Source organism: Aquarana catesbeiana, linkage group LG08 (genome assembly GCF_042186555.1).
Source record: "Aquarana catesbeiana isolate 2022-GZ linkage group LG08, ASM4218655v1, whole genome shotgun sequence".
Classification (NCBI taxonomy): domain Eukaryota; kingdom Metazoa; phylum Chordata; class Amphibia; order Anura; family Ranidae; genus Aquarana; species Aquarana catesbeiana.
Genome location: NC_133331.1, coordinates 287,255,786 through 287,276,582, shown reverse-complemented (window position 1 = coordinate 287,276,582; position 20,797 = coordinate 287,255,786). Strand labels below are relative to the sequence as shown.

General features: G+C 41.7%; 2 protein-coding genes across 3 annotated transcripts in view; both read right to left on the bottom strand.

The window, feature by feature from the left end:
* Positions 1 to 3,868, bottom strand: part of LOC141106772 (uncharacterized) — a 40,662-nt gene extending 36,794 nt beyond the window's left edge. The window contains 7 exon segments of the mRNA XM_073597699.1: positions 2,449 to 2,584; positions 2,703 to 2,800; positions 2,974 to 3,115; positions 3,230 to 3,327; positions 3,444 to 3,567; positions 3,654 to 3,790; positions 3,862 to 3,868. Of these exon segments, the coding sequence (XP_073453800.1) occupies positions 2,449 to 2,584; positions 2,703 to 2,800; positions 2,974 to 3,115; positions 3,230 to 3,327; positions 3,444 to 3,567; positions 3,654 to 3,790; positions 3,862 to 3,868 (742 nt within the window).
* Positions 3,869 to 7,228: 3,360 nt separating this feature from the next.
* LOC141106623 (uncharacterized) lies at positions 7,229 to 20,274 on the bottom strand. 2 transcript variants are annotated; one of them, XM_073597552.1, is made up of 5 exons: positions 20,181 to 20,268; positions 11,941 to 12,384; positions 11,420 to 11,814; positions 10,023 to 10,142; positions 7,229 to 8,035 (listed from the first exon to the last, which is right to left on the bottom strand). In XM_073597552.1, exons 3-5 carry the CDS (start codon positions 11,807 to 11,809, stop codon positions 7,604 to 7,606), a joined length of 942 nt encoding a protein of 313 aa, XP_073453653.1. In that variant the 5' UTR covers positions 11,810 to 11,814; positions 11,941 to 12,384; positions 20,181 to 20,268; the 3' UTR covers positions 7,229 to 7,603. The 2 variants fall into 2 exon arrangements, with proteins under 2 accessions (XP_073453653.1, XP_073453654.1); XM_073597553.1 differs by lacking the exon at positions 11,941 to 12,384 and having other exon boundaries at positions 20,181 to 20,274.
* Positions 20,275 to 20,797: the final 523 nt, after the last annotated feature.

The following is a 20,797-nucleotide window of genomic DNA, read 5'->3' as shown; positions in this document are numbered from 1 at the left end:
ACAATACATTCAAACTATACTTCATCGAGTAACAATTGTGTACTGATGACATTTTTATATTGAGGAATGGAGATGGACCTTTAATATGGTGTACAGTATCTCCTCCTCATATGTTGGGAACATGACGTTATATTGAGGAATGGAGATGGACCTTTCATATGGTGTACAGTATCTCCTCCTCATTTGTTGGAAACATGACGTTATATTGAGGAATGGAGAGGGACCTTTCATATGGTGTACAGTATCTCCTCCTCATTTGTTGGGAACATGACATTATATTGAGGAATGGAGATGGACCTTTCATATGGCGTACAGTATCTCCTCCTCATTTGTTGGAAACATGACGTTATATTGAGGAATGGAGATGGACCTTTCATATGGTGTACAGTATCTCCTCCTCATTTGTTGGGAACATGACGTTATATTGAGGAACGGAGATGGACCTTTCATATGGCGTACAGTATCTCCTCATTTGTTGGGAACATGATATTATATTGAGGAATGGAGACGGACCTTTCATGTGGTGTACAGTATCTCCTCCTCATTTGTTGGGAACATGACGTTATATTGAGGAACGGAGATGGACCTTTCATATGGCGTACAGTATCTCCTCATTTGTTGGGAACATGATATTATATTGAGGAATGGAGATGGACCTTTCATATGGTGTACAGTATCTCCTCCTCATTTGTTGGGAACATGACGTTATATCGAGGAATGGAGATGGACTCTGAGCATGTAAAAGTCATCTTGGTGTGAGTCTTGAGATGAATAAGAAGTTTAGATTTAATTTTAAAAGATTTTCCACACTCCATACAGGACGGTGAAGGATCTGCTGATCTGAGATGGATGTCTGATGTGCCAGTATGTGATTGACCAGGAGGTTCCTCAGGATTAGACGGATCCCTTGCCATCTCAAAATGATACGGTCTGTGGTGTATATTTTGAGGAATAGGATTTACTCCTGGAGAACATTGTTTGACATCATTATTTTTTGCATCACAATCTGGAGAAACATGGAGACCATCTATCAGAAATCAATATTAAAAGAAATGTATTTTCATATTTTGGAACTTTCATATGGTGTACAGCAGCGGTCCTGAACCTGGGGGTCGAATGATGATTTGCCAGGGGTCACCAAATCCTGGGCTGTTCCTGGAGGCCGCACCGTTTGCCCAGCCTTTTGTGGCCGCCCAGCAGGGCTGTCCCTAAAGCCTGTGTCCGCCCAGCTGGGCTGTTCCTGGAGCCCGCGGACGCCCACTCAGCCTCTTCGCAGTCGCCCATTCTGTTCACGGCATGGCTGGGGGGCAGAGACTAGAGGTCAGCTGACTGGTGAGGAACATGAAGTGGGAGGGGCTGGAAGAGACCCTATCTCCTGATTTCGGCATAGGTGTCACTGCTACGAGACCACAAAGTCGGAACCACAGTGAAGCCGGAGACAGTGAGTAACACTACCTGTGATTATAGTTGCCATTAAAAGTCTTCACTACAGTTCTCAGATCAGCAGATGATCTTAATCAAGAGCACCTAAGTTGGCTGATCAGAACTCCCCGCCAGCACTGTCACTCATCCCATTCCCTCCACCAAGGAGTAAGAGAAGGAATAAAAATAGAGAATACAATAAGGAAGAGGAAAAGAGGGGGAGGAACAAAGAAAAAGGGCGAGAAAGAATACGAGAAAGAACAAGAAAGATGGCTAGAGAGAGGGATGGGGAAAAAAACAAGAAATTGGAATAGAGAGAGATAAAAGGGAAAGAAAGGAGAACAAAGAGAAAGAGTTGTACATTCTAAAATGAACCATAAGGGGTTTTAATACTGTACGAGTGGAAGGGACTCAAAGAGCGCTAAATGTCCATGGGTTAGGTGGCGCAAATTGCTTTGTGCCTTGGGTATTGACAACCCAAGCTACAAAAATAATTTTACTGTTAGGGGTCCCCACAACTTGGGAAATTTTATCAAGGGGTCATGGCACTAGAAAGGTTGAGAACCACTGGTGTACAGTATCTCCTCCTCATTTGTTGGAAACATGATGTTATATTGAGGAATGGAGATGGACCTTTCATATGGTGTACAGTATCTCCTCCTCATTTGTTGGAAACATGATGCTATATTGAGGAATGGAGATGGACCTTTCATATAGTGTACAGTATCTTCTCCTCATTTGTTGGGAACATGACATATTGAGGAATGGACATGGACCTTTCATATGGTGTACAGTATCTCCTCCTCATTTGTTGGGAACACTACATTATATTGAAGAATGGAGATAGACCTTTCATATGGTGTACAGTATCTCCACCTCATTTGTTAGCAACTTGACATTATATTGAGGAATGGAGATGGACCTGTCATATGGTGTACAGTATCTCCACCTTATTCATTTGGAACCTACTTTTCAGCCTTAGAAGTAAAATGAAAATTGTTGCTGTATTTAATTGTTATTACTTACTTGTTTTGACATAATGAGAAAATTCTTCCTGTTTACTTTTCATAATCATTTCCTCCTCCTCCATAGACTGCTGAGCCCCACTCACAAGCGTCTCTTCTTCTTTAATCTCAGCTTTGATGCCTTTTGGTTCTTTATCCTAAACTCCAGAGAAGATAGAATACATTTTGTAAAAATGGAACAAGACATTACATAGAAGAATGTCCTTTTTATAGTTTAGAATATATTTTTAAGTCTACATGTTCGGTCCCATCTACCTGATGATGGTGAGGGATGGTGTGATCCTCTTGTGTGGAATCCCAGGAATACAGAGGACGGGGACATCGCTCTGGTGGGTTCCCATTACTGGATCCATCTGTAGGAAACACACACACTGACTGAATACATTGTTTCTATGTGTTTATCAGATGATGGGGGATCTAGGTGGACCCTGAGTACTGCTCTCTCCTGATAATGTGAAGGTCTACATATCCTCAATCCCCAATCTATACACTTGATCTATTTTTGCATTTAGTGTTTCTTACTTACCTGTGTCAATATGTAGAGAGGATTCCTCCTGTTTACTTTTCATAATCATCTCCTCCTCCTCCATAGACTGCTGATCTCCACTCACCAACCTCTCTACTTCTTCCTCTTTAATCTCAGCTTTGATGTCTTTTATATCTTCAGCCTAAATTCCAGAGATGATAGAATACATATGTAAAAGGGAACAAGAAGTTACAGACAACAATGTTTTTTGTATCTTAGAAATACATTTGTGTTCTAGTTGCTCGGCCCTATCTACCTGATGATGGTGAGGGATGGTGTGATCTTCCTGTGTGGAATCCTGGGAATACAGAGGACGGGGACATCTCTCTGGTGGGTTCCCATTACTGGATCCATCTGTAGGAAACACACACACTGACTGAATACATTGTTTCTATGTGTTTATCAGATGATGAGGGATCTAGGTGGAACCTCTGTACTGCTCTCTTCTTTACAATAAAGTCTTCTCTTACCCGGTGATGTGAGGGGCAGCTGATTCTCCATCATGACGTCCTTGTAGAGATCCTTGTGTCCTTCTAAATACTCCCACTCCTCCATGGAGAAATAGACAGTGACATCCTGACACCTTATAGGAACCTGACACACACAATGATACAGTCACCATCCAGACACATCCCTTGTCTGTTACTGGATAATGTCCCAGAATTCCCGACACCGCTCACCTCTCCTGTCAGCAGCTCAATGATCTTCTGGGTGACTTCTAGAATCTTCTTGGCACTGGTTACCTCTGTTGTCAGGCAGCGAGGTGGAGGCACTGTGATGGGGGATGTCCTGTGAAGACAGCTACTGGGTGTAATGGCTCACCAGATCTTTTCTTTACTGCTTTAGTAGTCTGTGTAAACACAGAAAGTAACAACTGTCACTTCTGACCTCTCATGATCTCCACCTCCTGTTAAAGTAGTGTTCCAGCCGAAATTATACTTTTTAAATAGAAATACCCCTATAATACACAAGCTTAATGTATTCTAGTAAAGTTAGTCTGTAAACTAAGGTCTGTTTAGTTAGTTTATAGCAGTAGTTTGTTATTTTATAAACTTCCAGCAGGCCGTGGCCATCTTAAGTGTGGGCATCTGAAGCCAGACTATATTTCTTCCTGGATCTCATGTGCAGCACAAGCAGTGTAATAGGTTTCAGGTCAGGTTTCCATAGCAACGGCAGTGTCAGAGGAAGTTGCCGCCCCTTCCCAGAAGGCATTGCAAATAGGAAATGATGCGATGGGCCATGGCCAGGGAGGAGGAAGTGAAAAATGTACACAGCAGATATACAGCAGGTGCTGAGAAAAAAAAATTAAAAATATCCAATTCGTTTACAGTGCATAGTTTAGTGAGAGATGCTGAAGAGTTGTAAAAGTGGGTGGAAGTCCACTTTAAGTCTGTGTTTTTATTACAGTAGTAACAGCAAAGTCATAAGATCCTCCCAGAATATTTAGAATGTACAGTGCCTTGAAAAAGTATTCATACTCCTTGAAATTTTCCACATTTTGTCATGTTACAACCAAAAAAGGTAAATGTGTTTTATTGGGATTTTCACAGATTCTCAATTGGATTTAGGTCTGGACTTTGACTGGGCCATTCTAACACATGAATATGCTTTGATATAAACCATTCCATTGTAGCTCTGGCTGTATGTTTAGGGTCGTTGTTCTGCTGGAAGGTGAACCTCCTCCCCAGCCTCAAGTCTTTTGCAGACTCTAAAGCCCCGTACACACGATCAGACTTTCCGAGGGGAAATGTTGGATGTGAGCTTGTTGGCGGTAAGTCAGACCGTGTGTACGCTCCATCAGACAATTGTTGCCGGACTTTCCGCCAACAAATGTTGGCTAGCATGTTCTCAAATTTTCCGCCAACGGATGTTTGTTGTCGGACTTTCCGATCGTGTGTACACAAGTCCATTGCACAAAAGTCCAAAGTACAAACATGCATGCTCGGAATCAAGGAAGAGCTGGAAGCGGTCGGTCTTGTAAAACTAGCGTTCGTAATAGAGTGATCACATTTGTGACGTGGCAAATTTTGAAATCTCTCAATGCAGCTCTTCTTCTTTATAATGGTTTAATAATGAAGCTGCTTTGCTGGTGATATTCACAGAGTTCTGACAAATGTATTTTTTTTTTTACAAGTGATCTCCATAATTATATATATATATATATATATATATATATATATATATATATATATATATACATACATACAGTATATATATATACATATATACAGTGGGGACGGAAAGTATTCAGATCCACTTAAATTTTTCACTCTTTGTTATATTGCAGCCATTTGCTAAAATCATTTAAGTTCATTTTTTTTCCTCATTAATGTACACACAGCACCCCATATTGACAGAAAAACACAGAATTGTTGACATTTTTGCAGATTTATTCAAAAAGAAAAACTGAAATATCACATGGTCCTAAGTATTCAGACCCTTTGCTCAGTATTTAGGAGAAGAACCCTTTTGATCTAATACAGCCATGAGTCTTTTTGGGAAAGATGCAACAAGTTTGTCACACCTGGATTTGGGGATCCTCTGCCATTTCTCCTTGCAGATCCTCCCCAGTTCTGTCAGGTTGGATGGTAAACGTTGGTGGACAGCCATTTTTAGGTCTCTCCAGAGATGCTCAATTGGGTTTAAGTCAGGGCTCTGGCTGGGCCATTCAAGAAGAGTCACTGAGTTGTTGTGAAGCCACTACTTCGTTATTTTAGCTGTGTGCTTAGGGTCATTGTCTTGTTGGAAGGTAAACCTTCGGCCCAGTCTGAGGTCCTGAGCACTCTGGAGAAGGTTTTCGTCCAGGATATCCCTGTACTTGGCCGCATTCATCTTTCCCTCTATTGCAACCAGTCGTCCTGTCCCTGCAGCTGAAAAACACCCCCACAGCATGATGCTGCCACCACCATACTTCACTGTTGGGACTGTATTGGACAGGTGATGAGCAGTGCCTGGTTTTCTCCACACATACCGCTTAGAATTAAGGCCAAAAAGTTCTATCTTGGTCTCATCAGATCAGACCAGAGAATCTTATTTCTCACCATCTTGGAGTCCTTCAGGTGTTTTTTGGCAAACTCCATGCAGGCTTTCATGTGTCTTGCACTGAGGTGATGCTTCCGTCGGGCCACTCTGCCATAAAGCCCCGACCGGTGGAGGGCTGCAGTGATGGTTGACTTTCTACAACTTTCTCCCATCTCCCGACTGCATCTCTGAAGCTCAGCCACAGTGGTCTTTGGGTTCTTCTTTACCTCTCTCACCAAGGCTCTTCTCCCCCGATAGCTCAGTTTGGCCGGACGGCCAGCTCTAGGAAGGGTTCTGGTCGTCCCAAAAGTCTTCTATGTAAGGATTATGGAGGCCACTGTGCTTTTAGGAACCTTAAGTGCAGCAGAAATTTTTTTGTAACCTTGGCCAGATCTGTGCTTTGCCACAATTCTGTCTCTGAGCTCTTCAGGCAGTTCCTTTGACCTCATGATTCTCATTTGCTCTGACATGCACTGTGAGCTGTAAGGTCTTATATAGACAGGTGTGTGGCTTTCCTAATCAAGTCCAATCAGTATAATCAAACACAGCTGGACTCAAATGAAGGTGTAGAACCATCTCAAGGATGATCAGAAGAAATGGACAGCACCTGAGTTAAATATATGAGTGTCACAGCAAAGGGTCTGAATACTTAGGACCATGTGATATTTCAGTTTTTCTTTTTTAATAAATCTGCAAAAATGTCAACAATTCTGTGTTTTTCTGTCAATATGGGGTGCTGTGTGTACATTAATGAGGAAAAAAATGAACTTAAATGATTTTAGCAAATGGCTGCAATATAACAAAGAGTGAAAAATGTAAGGGGGTCTGAATACTTTCCGTCCCCACTGTATATATATATATATATATATATATATATATATATATATATATATATTTTTTTTTTTTTTTTTTTTTTTTTATAGTGATCTCCAGAATAATATTTTTTTTCCTAGCGATCTCCAGAATTTTTTTTTTTCCTAGTGATCTCCAGAATAATATTTTTTTTTCTAGTGATCTCCAGAATAATATTTTTTTTTCTAGTGATCTCCAGAATAATATTTTTAATTTTTTTGTGTGTGTCAAGTTACCACAACACCATTATTATCTTGTATTTTTTAACCTCAAAGGTACAACTATGTTCGTGTCCCTTGTTAATTTGACATTGTATTTTTGAAATGTACCTGCCTACTCACAAACAAACTGTCCTTTTTGAAGTAAAACACATAGCCAAGTATTTGTCAAATCAAAAATGTTTAATACAATAGGGAGCACAAGGTCATATCAAAATAAGGAGGAAGGCAATGATGGAGAAGCAGTTGGAATTGATGAAGCCTTTGTACCACAGGACAGACATCAATTATTTGACTGTCAAAATTGGTAACCCGATGAGTCCATTTTTTATGAGCACAATACGGTCCAGGACTCCAAGAGATCGGGAGCAGCAGCAGATGACATATGGGTGGTCTTCCAACAGCCTACTTTTTGGCCAGACCACATCGAACCCAGGCCATCACTCTCAACACTTCCTTCCAAACAAATGAAGGAAATGAAATAAAAAATGCATTCTCTGCACGCAAAAAAACCCTCAAATTAAACAAATAGAAAATCATCAATTATAATGGGGATAATCCCCAGCCGAGTGGCCATGTTGGGGGTGTGGCTGCATTGGCCACGGTCCGTCATGCTGCTGTGGTGGGTGGGGTGGCTGTGGTGTTGGTGGAGGAGCATGGTCCAACTCGCAGAGGTGCGTTTTACGGGTGAGTTCGCCCCTCGTCCCCTTGTTTAGGGCCTGAAGAATTATTTCCTCGCACATAGTGCGCTGGTCCTCCTCCATCTGTTTTAATTTATTGCCTGTCAGGCATCCAAACGCCTCCTGGCCATCAGGGGCCGTGCTAATTGCAGCTGTAGCTTTGCGTAGAAAAGCAACCATGGCATCGTCCAAGTTGCTGGACTTCATGGCCCTTTTTGAAGGAGGGCGGAGGGGAGGAACCTGTGATTCTGTCAGGCTGCTTGCCACGCCCTCCTCTTGGCTGAGACTTTCCTGTGTATGAAAATGGTACATAGTTTTAGGTTTTTGGTCATCAATCACACACAATTTTGAGCTCATGACTGTTGCAAATTGAATGTTAACAAATAGAAAAGACTATCATTCTGACCCCAGCATTTTTCATTCTTGTCCCAATCATTTTTGGCCACTACTGTCTATTGATATGTAAACCAACTTGGTTAAATCAGAAATTTGTGATCAATAACATCTAGTTAACATCATTCAATTTTTGACAAGAAATATGTTCAACTCTGTGCTATTGTGATTTATATATTTATGCCCGTGTCCTTATATCCTTGTAGTGGCCTAATGCCCTCATTATGATATTACTTTCCCTCTTTACTACCAAAACAAAAGAGGCAGAGGAGGAAAAACCCTTACCTCATCCCTTTTCTCCTGTGTATCCCGTGTGTCTCACAATATTCTCCCAAAAGAAAAACAAAAAACACACAAACAAAAAAAAAAACCCCTCCAAAACAAAACCTAAAAAAAGAGAAAAAAAGTGTATCCATATGTGTATATATCTATCCCGCAGGGGAAGAGGAGGGACAGCAGGGATTTCTTTACCTTTTACATTTGTTAACTTCTTTTTCCTATATTAGGGCCATATCTGGTAAAAATGTACAATGGTTTAGGAAATACAAGCTCCTTTCATATAGAATCCTTGAAAGCCGTAATCACGATCATAGCTAAGGAGGGCAAGGATCCATCACAATGCGGGAGTTATAGACCGATATCCCTACTGAATGCGGATCTGAAGCTTTTTTCTAAGATCCTGGCGACACGGCTTCAACAGAAGATACCCTCCCTGGTCCATAAGGGCCAGGTAGGGTTTGTGCAGACGCGGGAAGCACAGGATAACACGATCAAGACCTTGAACCTTAACCATATAGCAAATACAGATCAAGTTCCATGTGTATTTTTGGGAACAGATACAGAGAAGGCTTTTGACCTTATTTATGTTTTCGGTTTTAAGACACGCAGGGTTGGGAAATAATATGGTCCGATGGATTTCGAGTATTTATACCCAACCAACCGCTCAAGTTAAAGTGAATGGGGTTTTGTCCCCTTTTTTTAAGGTATCAAATGGGACCAGGCAGGGGTGTCCACTATCCCCAATCCTATTTGCACTGTCGGTGGAGCCTTTATTGAGTAGGATCCGATTGAATTCAGATATTAGGGGATTGTCAGTGGGAGGAGCAGAATTTAAAATTTCAGCTTATGCGGACGACATGTTGTATACACTGACTAACCCATTAATATCCCTTCATAATCTTCTGAAAGAGATGGAGACATATGGCTCCTTATCAAATTTTAAGATTAATCTTTCAAAATCTGAAGCAATGGGGGTTGCGAGCTCCGAAGAGGTGTTGATAGTATTGAAGTCTAGTTATAAATTTAAATGGACAGACCAAGCATTGTATTATTTGGGAACTTTTATTCCCGGCTGATCTCTCACACATATATAGGCTTAATTTTCCACCACTACTATCCAGAGTAAGGATTGTTTTAAAAAGATGGCAGAGGGGGTTTCACTCTTGGTTTGGGAGGTGTAATATTATTAAAATGAATATTTTACCGATATTTCTGTATTTATTTCAGACATTTCCCATTGCCATACCCAAATTTTTTTTCAAACAACTACATTCCCTTTTCATTGGATTCATATGGGCAAATAAACATCCAAGAATTAGGAGATCCCTGTTGTCTTTACCTAAACGATTTGGAGGAGTGGCGGTGCCAGATTTGTATAAATATTACCAGGCGGCTTTGTTGAGCCGCTTGATCGATTGGAACCGACATAGAGAATGGAAAAGCTGGCTCGACTTAGAACAGGCTCTGTGCAGTGTTTTATTGCAACGAGCGGCTTGGTGTTTTAGGGACCTTCAGAATAGTATGAAGGGGCATCCTTTGATAGGACCTACTCTACGTATGGGACACGGGCTCTTCTCTAAATGTAAATTATCAACAAGGTACTCACCTCTATTCCCCATTTTAGGGAACCCTCAGTTTGGTCCGGGTTTGAAGAAGGGACCTTTTGGTAGATTGATAAACCAGGGGTTTTTCCAAGCTTCTCTTTTTGTGAGTTCAGGAACATGACCTACGATACAGGAGATGATAACAGGTTGTATATCTTACCAACTGGATTTCTGGAGGGCAGTGCAGTTGAGGCATTTCTTGGATACTCTGACTTTACCAAGTAGATATGAGCGACTGCTAACAAAGTTTGAGGAATACTGTATGGGGAGTGGTATATTGAATCACACTCTTTCTAAAATAAATGTATTGTTGAGTGCACCCTCTGAGGACTTTCAGTTGCCCTTTTTTAGGAGGTGGGAGATAGAAGTAGGCAGGGTTTTCTCGGAGGAGCAACGGAATAAGATATTACATAACACATTTGAATCCTCAGTTAGTATAAGAATACAAGAGACAAGTTTTAAGATCTTATCACAGTGGTACCAAACCCCTGCTTTTCTACATAGATGCTACCCTAACATACCAGATAACTGTTAGCGATGTGGGGAATAAGGAGGGACGCTAGTCCATATTTTTTGGTCCTGCCCCAAAATAAAGGATTTCTGGAAGGAGGTCCGGAAAATTGCCCAAAGGTTTAGTGAGCAGGAGATCCCGGAAGACCAAACCTTTTTTTTACTGCAAGATACTGACATTCCGGTTAACCTCTATAAAAGATCGGGTCTTTGTCATCTCCTGAATGCAGCGAGAGCATGCATCCCAGCCCTGTGGAAACAGACACAACCTCCATCAGTAGGGATGTAGGGATAATGGAAGACTTGGTTTGGATGTCTTGGCAGAAATGGGGGGTCTATCTGGAAACGTGGTCCCTGTGGAATCATTTTAGATACACAGAGGAGGGAAGATCCCTTATGGATGTGGACTGAACGGATGCTATTCTGGTCTTTGGGGGGGGACGCAATGGGGGAGAGACGGGGGAGGTTATTCCCTCCCCGCTTCATTTTCTTTTTTGTTTGTTTGTTTGTTTTGTTGGAGGGTGAGAGGGGAGAAATTATGAAATGAGGAGAGATTTTCTTTTTTTTTTTGTGTTTTGGATCCAGGGACAGAGAGCCTTGGAGGAGAGCGTCGGGGGGGTGGGGGGGGGGGGGTTGGTGGTTATCCATCTTTATGTTTGAGAAGGAGTAATGGTTTTGATTCAAAATGATATGAGTAAGGTTCTAGAGAGAAGGAGATTATCAAGTATATCAATAGATAAGACTATAAAGATACTACGGTATGTCATCTAGTAGATAGAGATGGTTATCATATAATGTTTGATGTGTATGGAATATATTTTGTTCTTTTGATTTAAAAATAAAAATAAAGGATTCAATTGAAAAAGAAATATGTTCAACAATGCTATACCTGGGTCAAGCTGGGCTCCTTCACATCTTCTTCTTCTTCTTGTTCTTCTTCTTCATCATCTTCTTGGTCGGTCAAAAAACGCAGGCTGTTGTAGTACCACAGCCTGGGGACATATACGTCATCTGCTGATGCTCCGGATCTCTGGGAATCCAGGACTTTCTTGCGCTCCCTATTATATGTGCTCCTCAGGCCACCAATTTTGGCCTTCAAATAGTTGATGTCTGCCATGGGATACACAGGCTTCACTATTTCCAACAGTTTCTCCATCGCTTCCTTCCTCTTTATCTTGTTTGAATAGTCCCTGCATTTTACTTGCCAGAGACATGACAGCTCCCTATATTTTTCTATAAACTTTGGCAGGAAAGCTGGGGCCGTAAATTTATCAACCATTTTATCTGCAAGACACAACACAAGACAAACCCTAATGTCAGGCCAAACTCTCATAATCTTGTCCCAATATAGGCCTCAAACTATAAGCAGTATAGGCCACTAACTACTGATGCCCCAATTTACAATTGTACCTTCGTTTGACTTATCCGCGGTAAAGATCCTCCGTCCTCCCCTCACAGATCATACGTATGTCCGTTACCCCGCCCTCTTGGTATGGCTTTATATACACTGCGCATGCATGAAACTCCGCCCCTGTCCTTCTTTCTAGTTTATTCCACGCCTCTTCTCTTTTGGGGCAGTGGGAGAGCATATGGCGGAGATACAGCAGGTGTGTGCTGTTAGCAGCAACGAGGTAAGTCCGGAGCAAGGCCGTTCCAGATCCAAGAAGAGCTATAAGGCCTCAAATATATCTTTTGAAGAAATGCTGGAGATGGTGGACATCTTAAAAAGGACAGACTATGATGGGAAACCCAAATGTCAGAAAGGCCAAGATCATGGCTAAAGTTGTGAGAAGTCTGCACAGGAATTTTGGGGTACGACGATCCAAGGATCAGTTGAGAAAATGCTGGTCCGACCTTAAATTGAGAGAGGAAGATCAGAATAGAAATATCAGGAAAGTGCTGCAAAAAAGTAAGAATTTGTCCTGTGTTCCTATTATTATTATTACTTGCATGCTGCTCCATGTTCTTTTCTTTACTGTTGTACAGTTTAAAAGGCCAAGTAGGAATCGTTTGTGGGACATTAAACATTGTTCGTTCGACAACTAAAACATCGTTTTGGGAGATGCAGGTTACCAAATTTGTTCAGGCCTATTAGTATTAAAATAAGTTCATTAGATTGTTGTCTAGATGTGTTTGAAACTATAATGAAATGTCAACTTTAGTCTGTGTCAGGAGAGGACACTCAGTAGCTGTTTACGTATCTGGACACAGGAGCACTAGTGTGGGACACCATAACACCCTTGTTATGGTGTCCCACGCAGGTGCTCCAGTGGATACTAGGGGTCTCTCCATGTGTGAAACTTGCACAAAACAGGTAAGTATTGCAGCTTTGAAAAGGAAACAAATCATGTATTCAGCTTGGAACTATGCCAAAACAGACAACTGGAAGACACTTCCAAGCAATGTTTCATATTACTATTTCTAGCCTAACATATCTGTCTGCTAAGCATACATTTTTGTATTCACATAGGGGAGAAAAGAAGAGGGACATCTGGGGACACCAGTAACCCAACTGAACATCCTGAAGAAAGGCAACTCACCACACACCCTGAGGATGCGGATGCTGATGTGCTTGAAGTACTGGGTGAAATTGGAGAAATGGTGACGACCACAGGTCAGTGTCTGAGACCACAGCTTTAGGTAATAGATGGATGCCTGCATAATTTTTAATACATGGTGTGTTTTTTTATTTTTAGGTGATGTGGATGTTGCGGAAGAAGAAACTCACTTCAGCAGTGCAAGTGCACAAATCCTGATCAGTGAGATCATGGTTTGTAATCGTGATTTGGAACAAATGAAACAAAACATCCATGATGTTCAAAAAAGACTGAGCAACATCATAGATATTTTAGGAAAAATCTAAACAAAAATAAAATTAAAAATAAGTCGTTATGTTGTACGTGTTTTTACGGTTTTAAATGAATCGCAAAGCCAAATGCATTTTGTGGGTGCAACCCCTTCCTCCAAGCTAAAGTAGGTGAGAGGAAGGGGTTGCACACCCGAAACACGTCCATTGATTCCCCATGATGGGATCTAGCACATGTTCACACACTGGGGCTTATTTCAAAAAGGCAAAACCACTTTGCACTAGAAGTGCAATGCAAGTGCACTTGAAAGTGCACTTGTAGAGCAAAGTGGATTGGCCTTTCTGAAATAAGCCCCAGTGTGTGAACATGTGCTAGCTCCCATCATGGGGGATCAGTGGACGTGTTTCAGGGGTGCAACCCCTTCCTCTCACTTACTATCCCATGATGGGAGATAGCACATGTTGACACACTGTGTGTTTTGGGGCTTTAGCAAAATAGATGTAGGGAAAAGACACACATTTTAGGCATGGGATCATGAGAGAAATCCAAATTTGGAGTCCCAATTTGTGTGCATCTTCAAAATTTGGCTTTTAGAGGGGTGAGATCACCCCATCTGATGAAGGGAAGATCAACACAGTTTTGACATACTAATGTCTCATGTGGCCTTCACTTTAGCAAAGTCGAAGTTTGTAAGTTCCTGGGTTGGGGATGTGTATGTTATGTTTTTAAACATGCCTGTTTAGCCCCAAAAATGGCAAATTAATGTCAAACATACATGTTATACACCAAGGTGTTGGTTTGTTCAAAAACCATTTATACCGCACATGTGAATGTGCTTGGAATAAAATGTTTTATACTCAACAATGTGTGGCTTCTTATTTCAATGCTCAATACCAGTGTATTTGTTAAGTCGGTGTAGTTACAGTGACAATGTGCTGTAAAATGTGACAAAATCAGGCCATTTAGGGACTCCAAGCAATTCATTCAAGGAGTTGAAAAGGATGAATATTTTTATCATTAATGCATTACATACATTAACAACAATAACATTGTGTGTGTGTAGCAGACCCACAGCACAACATAATAGTTAGCTGAAGAAGAGATTGTCACCTCATGTAGCAAATAAGATACGTTTGCACTATTGAAGAAAATGGCCAATTAAAAGGCCATTTGAGAACCTAGGAGAAAGATAAAAAACACAAACAGTAATTCAAATGAAATATGAGTTTATTTTTTTTTTTTTAAATGTATTGCACATCCGCAACATTTTGTTGTAAATCAATTGCCCCTCTACCCACAAAGTACTCAACATATTTTTAGCTGACTTTGCGAGCGCTTTGGGGGGTAAGCCAGGATGGCCACTTTCGATAGCCGTCATCGCTGCTGTATCCAATGCAAAGTCAGCCTCAGTCGAAACTGAGGCCAGATAGCTGGCTGCATTCTTCCTTAGGTAGTTGTGGAGAATGCAGTAGCTCAACACAACATGGTTCAGTTTATATTCGGCCAGGTTTATGGACGTTAGGAAGATCCTGAACCGGCTTGCCATTATGCCAAAGGCATTCTCCACCACTCTTCTGGCACATGATAGCCAGTAATCAAAAACCCTCTGCTCTGGGGTCATGTTCCTCATGGGGAACGGCCTCATAAGATGTTCCCCCAGAACAAAGGCCTCATCCGCGATAAAAACGAAAATGAGGCCCTCGACATTCTCCTCAAGGTGGCAACCGCAATGTGCCATTTTGTAGACGCCTGTAGAACTTGGTCTGGATGATCACTCCTCCGTCAGTGTTTCTGCCGTTCTTCCCAACATCCAGATAGAGAAACTCATAATTGGCTGACACCACTGCCAACATCACAATACTACTAAACCCCTTATAATTGAAGTAGTAAGACCCTGAGTTGGGTGGTGGTACGATCCTTACGTGCTTCCCATCTATAGCACCACCACAATTGGGAAAATCCCACTGGTGTTGAAACTGGGAAGCCACAGTCTGCCATTCCTGGAATGGGTTGGAAGGAAACTGTGGAGTCAAACAAGAAAAAAAAATTAGTACTTTTGCACATAACATTGCAAGCAGATTAGACACAAACATTCATGGTCAACATAAGTATAACATATATTGAAATGAGTATTTAAAGACAAAAGTATAAGGTCAACTTATCAGATTCCTCACCCCCTCTGGTGGCCCATTGGAAACATTTTATGGTGGGGGGATGGGTAGAAGTTTTGGACAGGTAACCCTCTCCACTTCATTGAGAGCTGAATGCATAAATAATGTGTGTTACTTTGGCCAGCCCCTCCTTACTTACACTATTGGAAGCCCACTGGACAGGTAAGAAGTGTCATAATCCAAAAATATGAATACACACTATCCAAATTAAAGCACAATTAACTTAGTGGTTGGGGGGAGGCAGGGTTCCAAATGAGTTTGGGCCCCAAAAAAATAGCCTCTTGCACTCTGCCTGAATTTAAGGACAACAATAAAATTTGAACACATTTTAGGGGGTGTTTAGGGTGAGCACTAAAATGTAGTGACAAAAAACGTTGTTAAGTTACTAGGCTAGGTGTGTATGGTCCCAAGATAGCATGCTGGGGAGGTTAGTGAAGGCAAATATGCATGAAGGACAAAAAAGAGCATTTAAAGCTTACAGCATGCATGAGGACAAAGAGGACATTCACAGCATATTACAATCATGATAATTATGGAATGAAGAAATTAATACATAACGAACATTAAATACATAGACTGTGATGTTAAAGGATAAAACGTACCCGAATATAGTCCTTCTGCATGACTTGAATGATGGCAGAACAGGTCTCTGGAATAATGATTCCCAGAGTCTGGGGGGAGATCCCAGTCGTGAACTTGAGGTCCTGGAGACTTTGCCGCGTCACCAAGTACCGCAAAGGTGGCGACGAGCCTTTGCTCGGGAGAGATGGCTTGACGCATGCAGGTGTCCTGCTTAGTAATATAAGGGGACAGCAAAGCCAATAGACGGTGAAAGATGGGGTCAGGATTATTCTCCTGGAGCTCCAGCAGCAAAGGCATATGACAGAATTGGTCACGATTAACCGCTTCCCAACCACCTCTCGCAGATATACTGCGGCAGAAGGGCACGTACAGGCAGAATAACGTACCTGTACGTTGCCCTTCTAGAGGCGACTTGCGGGCGCGCGCCTGTCGGGAGCTCCATGACCGTGATCGCGGGTCCCGCTGACCCGATGTCCGCTGGGATACCCGTGATTGTCTCACGGTGAGGAAGAACGGGGGGGAGATGCTAATGTAAACAAGCATCTCCCCATTCTGTCTAGTGACACTGTCACTGATTTCTGTTCCCTGTGATTGGGAGCAGTGATCAGTGTAGTGTGAGAGTCACACACAGCCTCTCCCCCCCCACAGTTAGAATCACTCCCTAGGACACACTTAACTCCTACAGCGCCACCTAGAGGTTAACCCCTTCACTGCCAGTGACATTTTTACAGTAATCAATGCAATTTTTTAGCAGTGATCGCTGTATTAATGCCAATGGTCCCAAAAACGTGTCAAAATTGTCCGATGTGTCCGCCATTATGTCGCAGTCATGATAAAAATTGCTGATCGCCGCCATTACTAGTAAAAAAAAAAAAAGATTAATAAAAATGCCATAAAACTATCCCCTATTTTGTAGACACTATAACTTTTGCGCAAACCAATCAATAAACGCTTATTGCAATTTTTTTTACCAAAAATATGTAGAAGAATATGTATCGGCCTAAACTGAGGAAAAAAAATGTTTTTTTTATATATTTTGGGGATATTTATTATAGCAAAAAGTAAAAAATAATGTTTTTTTTTTTTTCCAAATTGTCGCTATTTTTTTGTTTATAGTGCAAAAAATAAAAAACGCAGAAGTGATCAAATACCACCAAAAGAAAGCTCTATTTGTGGGAAAAAAAGGACGTCAATATTGTTTGGGAGCCACGTCGCACAACCACGCAATTGTCAGTTAAAGCGACGCAGTCCCGAATCGTAAAATGTGCTCTGGTCTTTGGCCAGCAATATGGTCCAGGGCTTAAGTGGTTAAGCGACCAATTCTTGGTCCAAGAACTTCTCCTTCCCCTGTTCCTGGACTGGACTTGGGTCATAGCAATAACTCCAAGCCCAACAATAGCACGATCTCTCCGACGAGAACGCCACATGGCTAGGAAACGAACGGCTGCTCAGAACGAACTGACAGAACGCACTGAAAACCAGAAAGGATCTGACAAGCACGCACTGAAAATCAGAAACAAACTATAAATAGAACGCACTGAAAAAAAGAAACGATCTGACAAGCACGCACTGAAAAACAGATATGAACCGACAAGCACAACCTGAAAAGCAGAAAGGAACTGAAAAGCACGAGGCTGAAAAGCGTGAATCGTCACTCACCAAACTTCTATTAACACGAGATAAACACAAGATTAGCAGAAGGAGCCCAAAGGGTGGCGCATGACTACTGAACTTCCTTTTTATCGGCTCGTCGTACGTCACTACGCTCGTAATTGTTGGCCAACATTTGTGTGACCATGTGTATGCAAGACAAGTTCAGACAAAATTCCACAGATTTGTTGGCCAACAATGCATTCGTGTGTAGGAGGCATAACAGCTTTTCTTCTAAGATTGCCCTGTATTTGGCTCCATCCATCTTTCCATCAACTCTGACCAGCTTCCCTGTCCCTGCTGAAGAAAAGCATCCCCACATGATGCTTCCACCAGCATGTTTCACGGTGGGGATGGTGTGGTCAGGGGGATGTGCAGTGTTCGTTTTCCGCCACACTTTTGCTTTTAGGCCAAAAAGGTTTATTTTTGGTCTTCTCTGACCAGAGCACCTTCTTCCACATGTTTGCTGTGTCCCCCTCATTTCTTCTCGCAAACTGCAGACAGGACTTCTTATGGCTTTCTCTCAACAATGGCTTCCTTCTTGCCACTCTTCCATTAAGACCAGATTTGTGGAGAGCACGACTAATAGTTGTCCTGTGGACAGATTCTCCCACCTGAGCTGTGGATCTCTGCAGTTCCTCCAGAGATACCATGGGCCTCTTGGCTGATTCTTTGATTAATGGTCTCCTTGCCCAGCCTGTCAGTTTAGGAGGATGGCCACGTCTTGGTAGGTTTTCATTTGTGGCATGCTCTTTCTATTTTCGGATGATGGATTGAACAGTGCTCTGTGAGATGTTCAAAGCTTGCTATATTTTTTTTATAACCTAACTCTGCTTTAAACTTCTCCACAACTTTATCCCTGACCTGCCTGGTGTGTTCCTTGGCCTTCATGATGCTGTTTGTTCACTAAGGTTCTCTAACAAACCTCTGAGGGCTTCACAGAACAGCTGCATTTATACTGAGATTAAACTACACACAGATGGACTCTATTTACTAATAAGGTGACTTCTGAAGGCAATTTGTTCCACTAGATTTTAGTTAGGGGTTTGGAATCTGAGTAAAGGGGGCTGAATACAAATGCACGCTACACATTTCAGATATTTATTTGTAAACAAATTTGAAAATCATTTATTATTTTCCTTTCACTTCACAATTATGTGCCACTTTGTGTTGGTCTATCACATAAAATCCCAAAAATATACATTTACGTTTTTGGCTGTAACATGACAAAATGTGGAAAATTTCAAGGCAATGTATCTGGACTATAAACCAGAGGCTCTGTGTGGACAGTTGGATAAATGGTTCTATATTTAGGATGTATCTGGTCTTTAAACCAGAGGCTCTGGATGGAAAGTTGGATAAATGGCTCTACATTTAGGATGTATCTCTCCTATTTACATATATTCTAACTTAAGAAAGAGGGGTGCTATGATGTTGGGATTGCATGCGGCACACATTGTGAGAAGTCATCATGGCTACATTGCACTAAATGTTACGCTTGGTTTAGAATGGAGCTTGCACCAAAATCTAACTATGCCTCTTTGAGGTCCAGATGCATTACTGGTGTACCTTCCATGTACATGTCAGTGTAAGGAAAAAAAACCCTAGCAGTAATTACAAGTGGTGGGATAAGTGCCCTGAAAAAAAAATGCTTGTTGGTAGGAAAACCCAAAAACGTTCCAGGCAACAGTGCAGAAAAAAAATGCCATGGCGTCAACTGGACAAAATATGCCCTTGCCTGGGGGGGTCAGTGGGAGGAAAAGTGCAGCTGGACAGCTTGGCAAGGTGGACTTCCATTTACTTCTGCGACAGGACATATCCTGGACTCTCGGGACTGTGGGGTTCTGTTCACCAGGACAGTCTGATGAGATCTGGGACAACTCGGGAGAATGCATTGGGCTCCATTAATACCATACAGGTACGCACACATCTCCCTGTGTCCTGTCTATCCCATTCGTTTCAATGGGTTTCCCTACACATGAGAAATGTGGAAGTGAAGTCCCTCACACTTTTTCATAAAATGCGCACATTAGGAGATCCATGGGAGTGCCACTAACAATAAATGGCAACCCCCCCCTAGGGTTGCCACCTCATACCTTTAAACCCAAACACATATAAATTATACAGGTTCTGAGGCTAATTTAATGCAGATAAGGAAACAAGTGAGTTTAATTACCACCTAAATCAGCCACAGAAGCTGTGTAATTAATATGTGTGCAGGTTAAAAGGGATGAGGTGGCAACTCCCCGCCCATCTGTTAAAGGGAAACACATTTATGTGAGTGTCAGAAAAGCATGCAATTTTGCGTGCATTTCTGACACACACAGGTGTGAACCCAGATCAAGCCAGCAGTTGTATAAATAGTTCTATATTTAGTCTGTATGTATGGGTCTAAACACCAAAGAGGGCTGCTGGGTGTAAACTCAAAATGTCTTATTACCGTCTCTGCTTCCAGTTCCAGAAATGTTTTCTCTCTGCTTCCTCCCAACTCACCTCTGACCCGGAACTTCCTGTCTGTATGTTACATCACTTCCTTTCTGTATCTGACATCACTTCTTGTCTGTCTTGGATATCACTTCCTGTCTGTGCGTTCCACTCAATATAACACCACCACATTACAGAGAATATAAAACCTACAGCCGCAGATGTTTTCAGACATGGCACATTCTTCCATACATTATTACACATTAACCGCTGGCCTACCGGGGGAATTTTTTTTCTGCACACATTAAAATCAACATTTTTTGCTAGAAATGACTGTAAACACCCCCAAATAGTATATATTTTCTGAAAGCAGAGACTTTGGGGAATAAAATGGTGGTAGTTACAATTTTTTATGCAGCACGATATTTTAGAAAATCTTTTTTATCAGAATGTTTATTAGAATTACGCATCATTAGTGGGCCACAGCAACGGCAAATTTTCGTGCAGCCATTCGAATTTGAGTGATCGAGCATGTTGAAAATTGTTTTGAAAAACAAAAACAATTTTCTAATCAACGATGGGAGAGTCGTGTGAGAAATATAATTGAAAAAGAAGTGCACATGAGCACAAGAA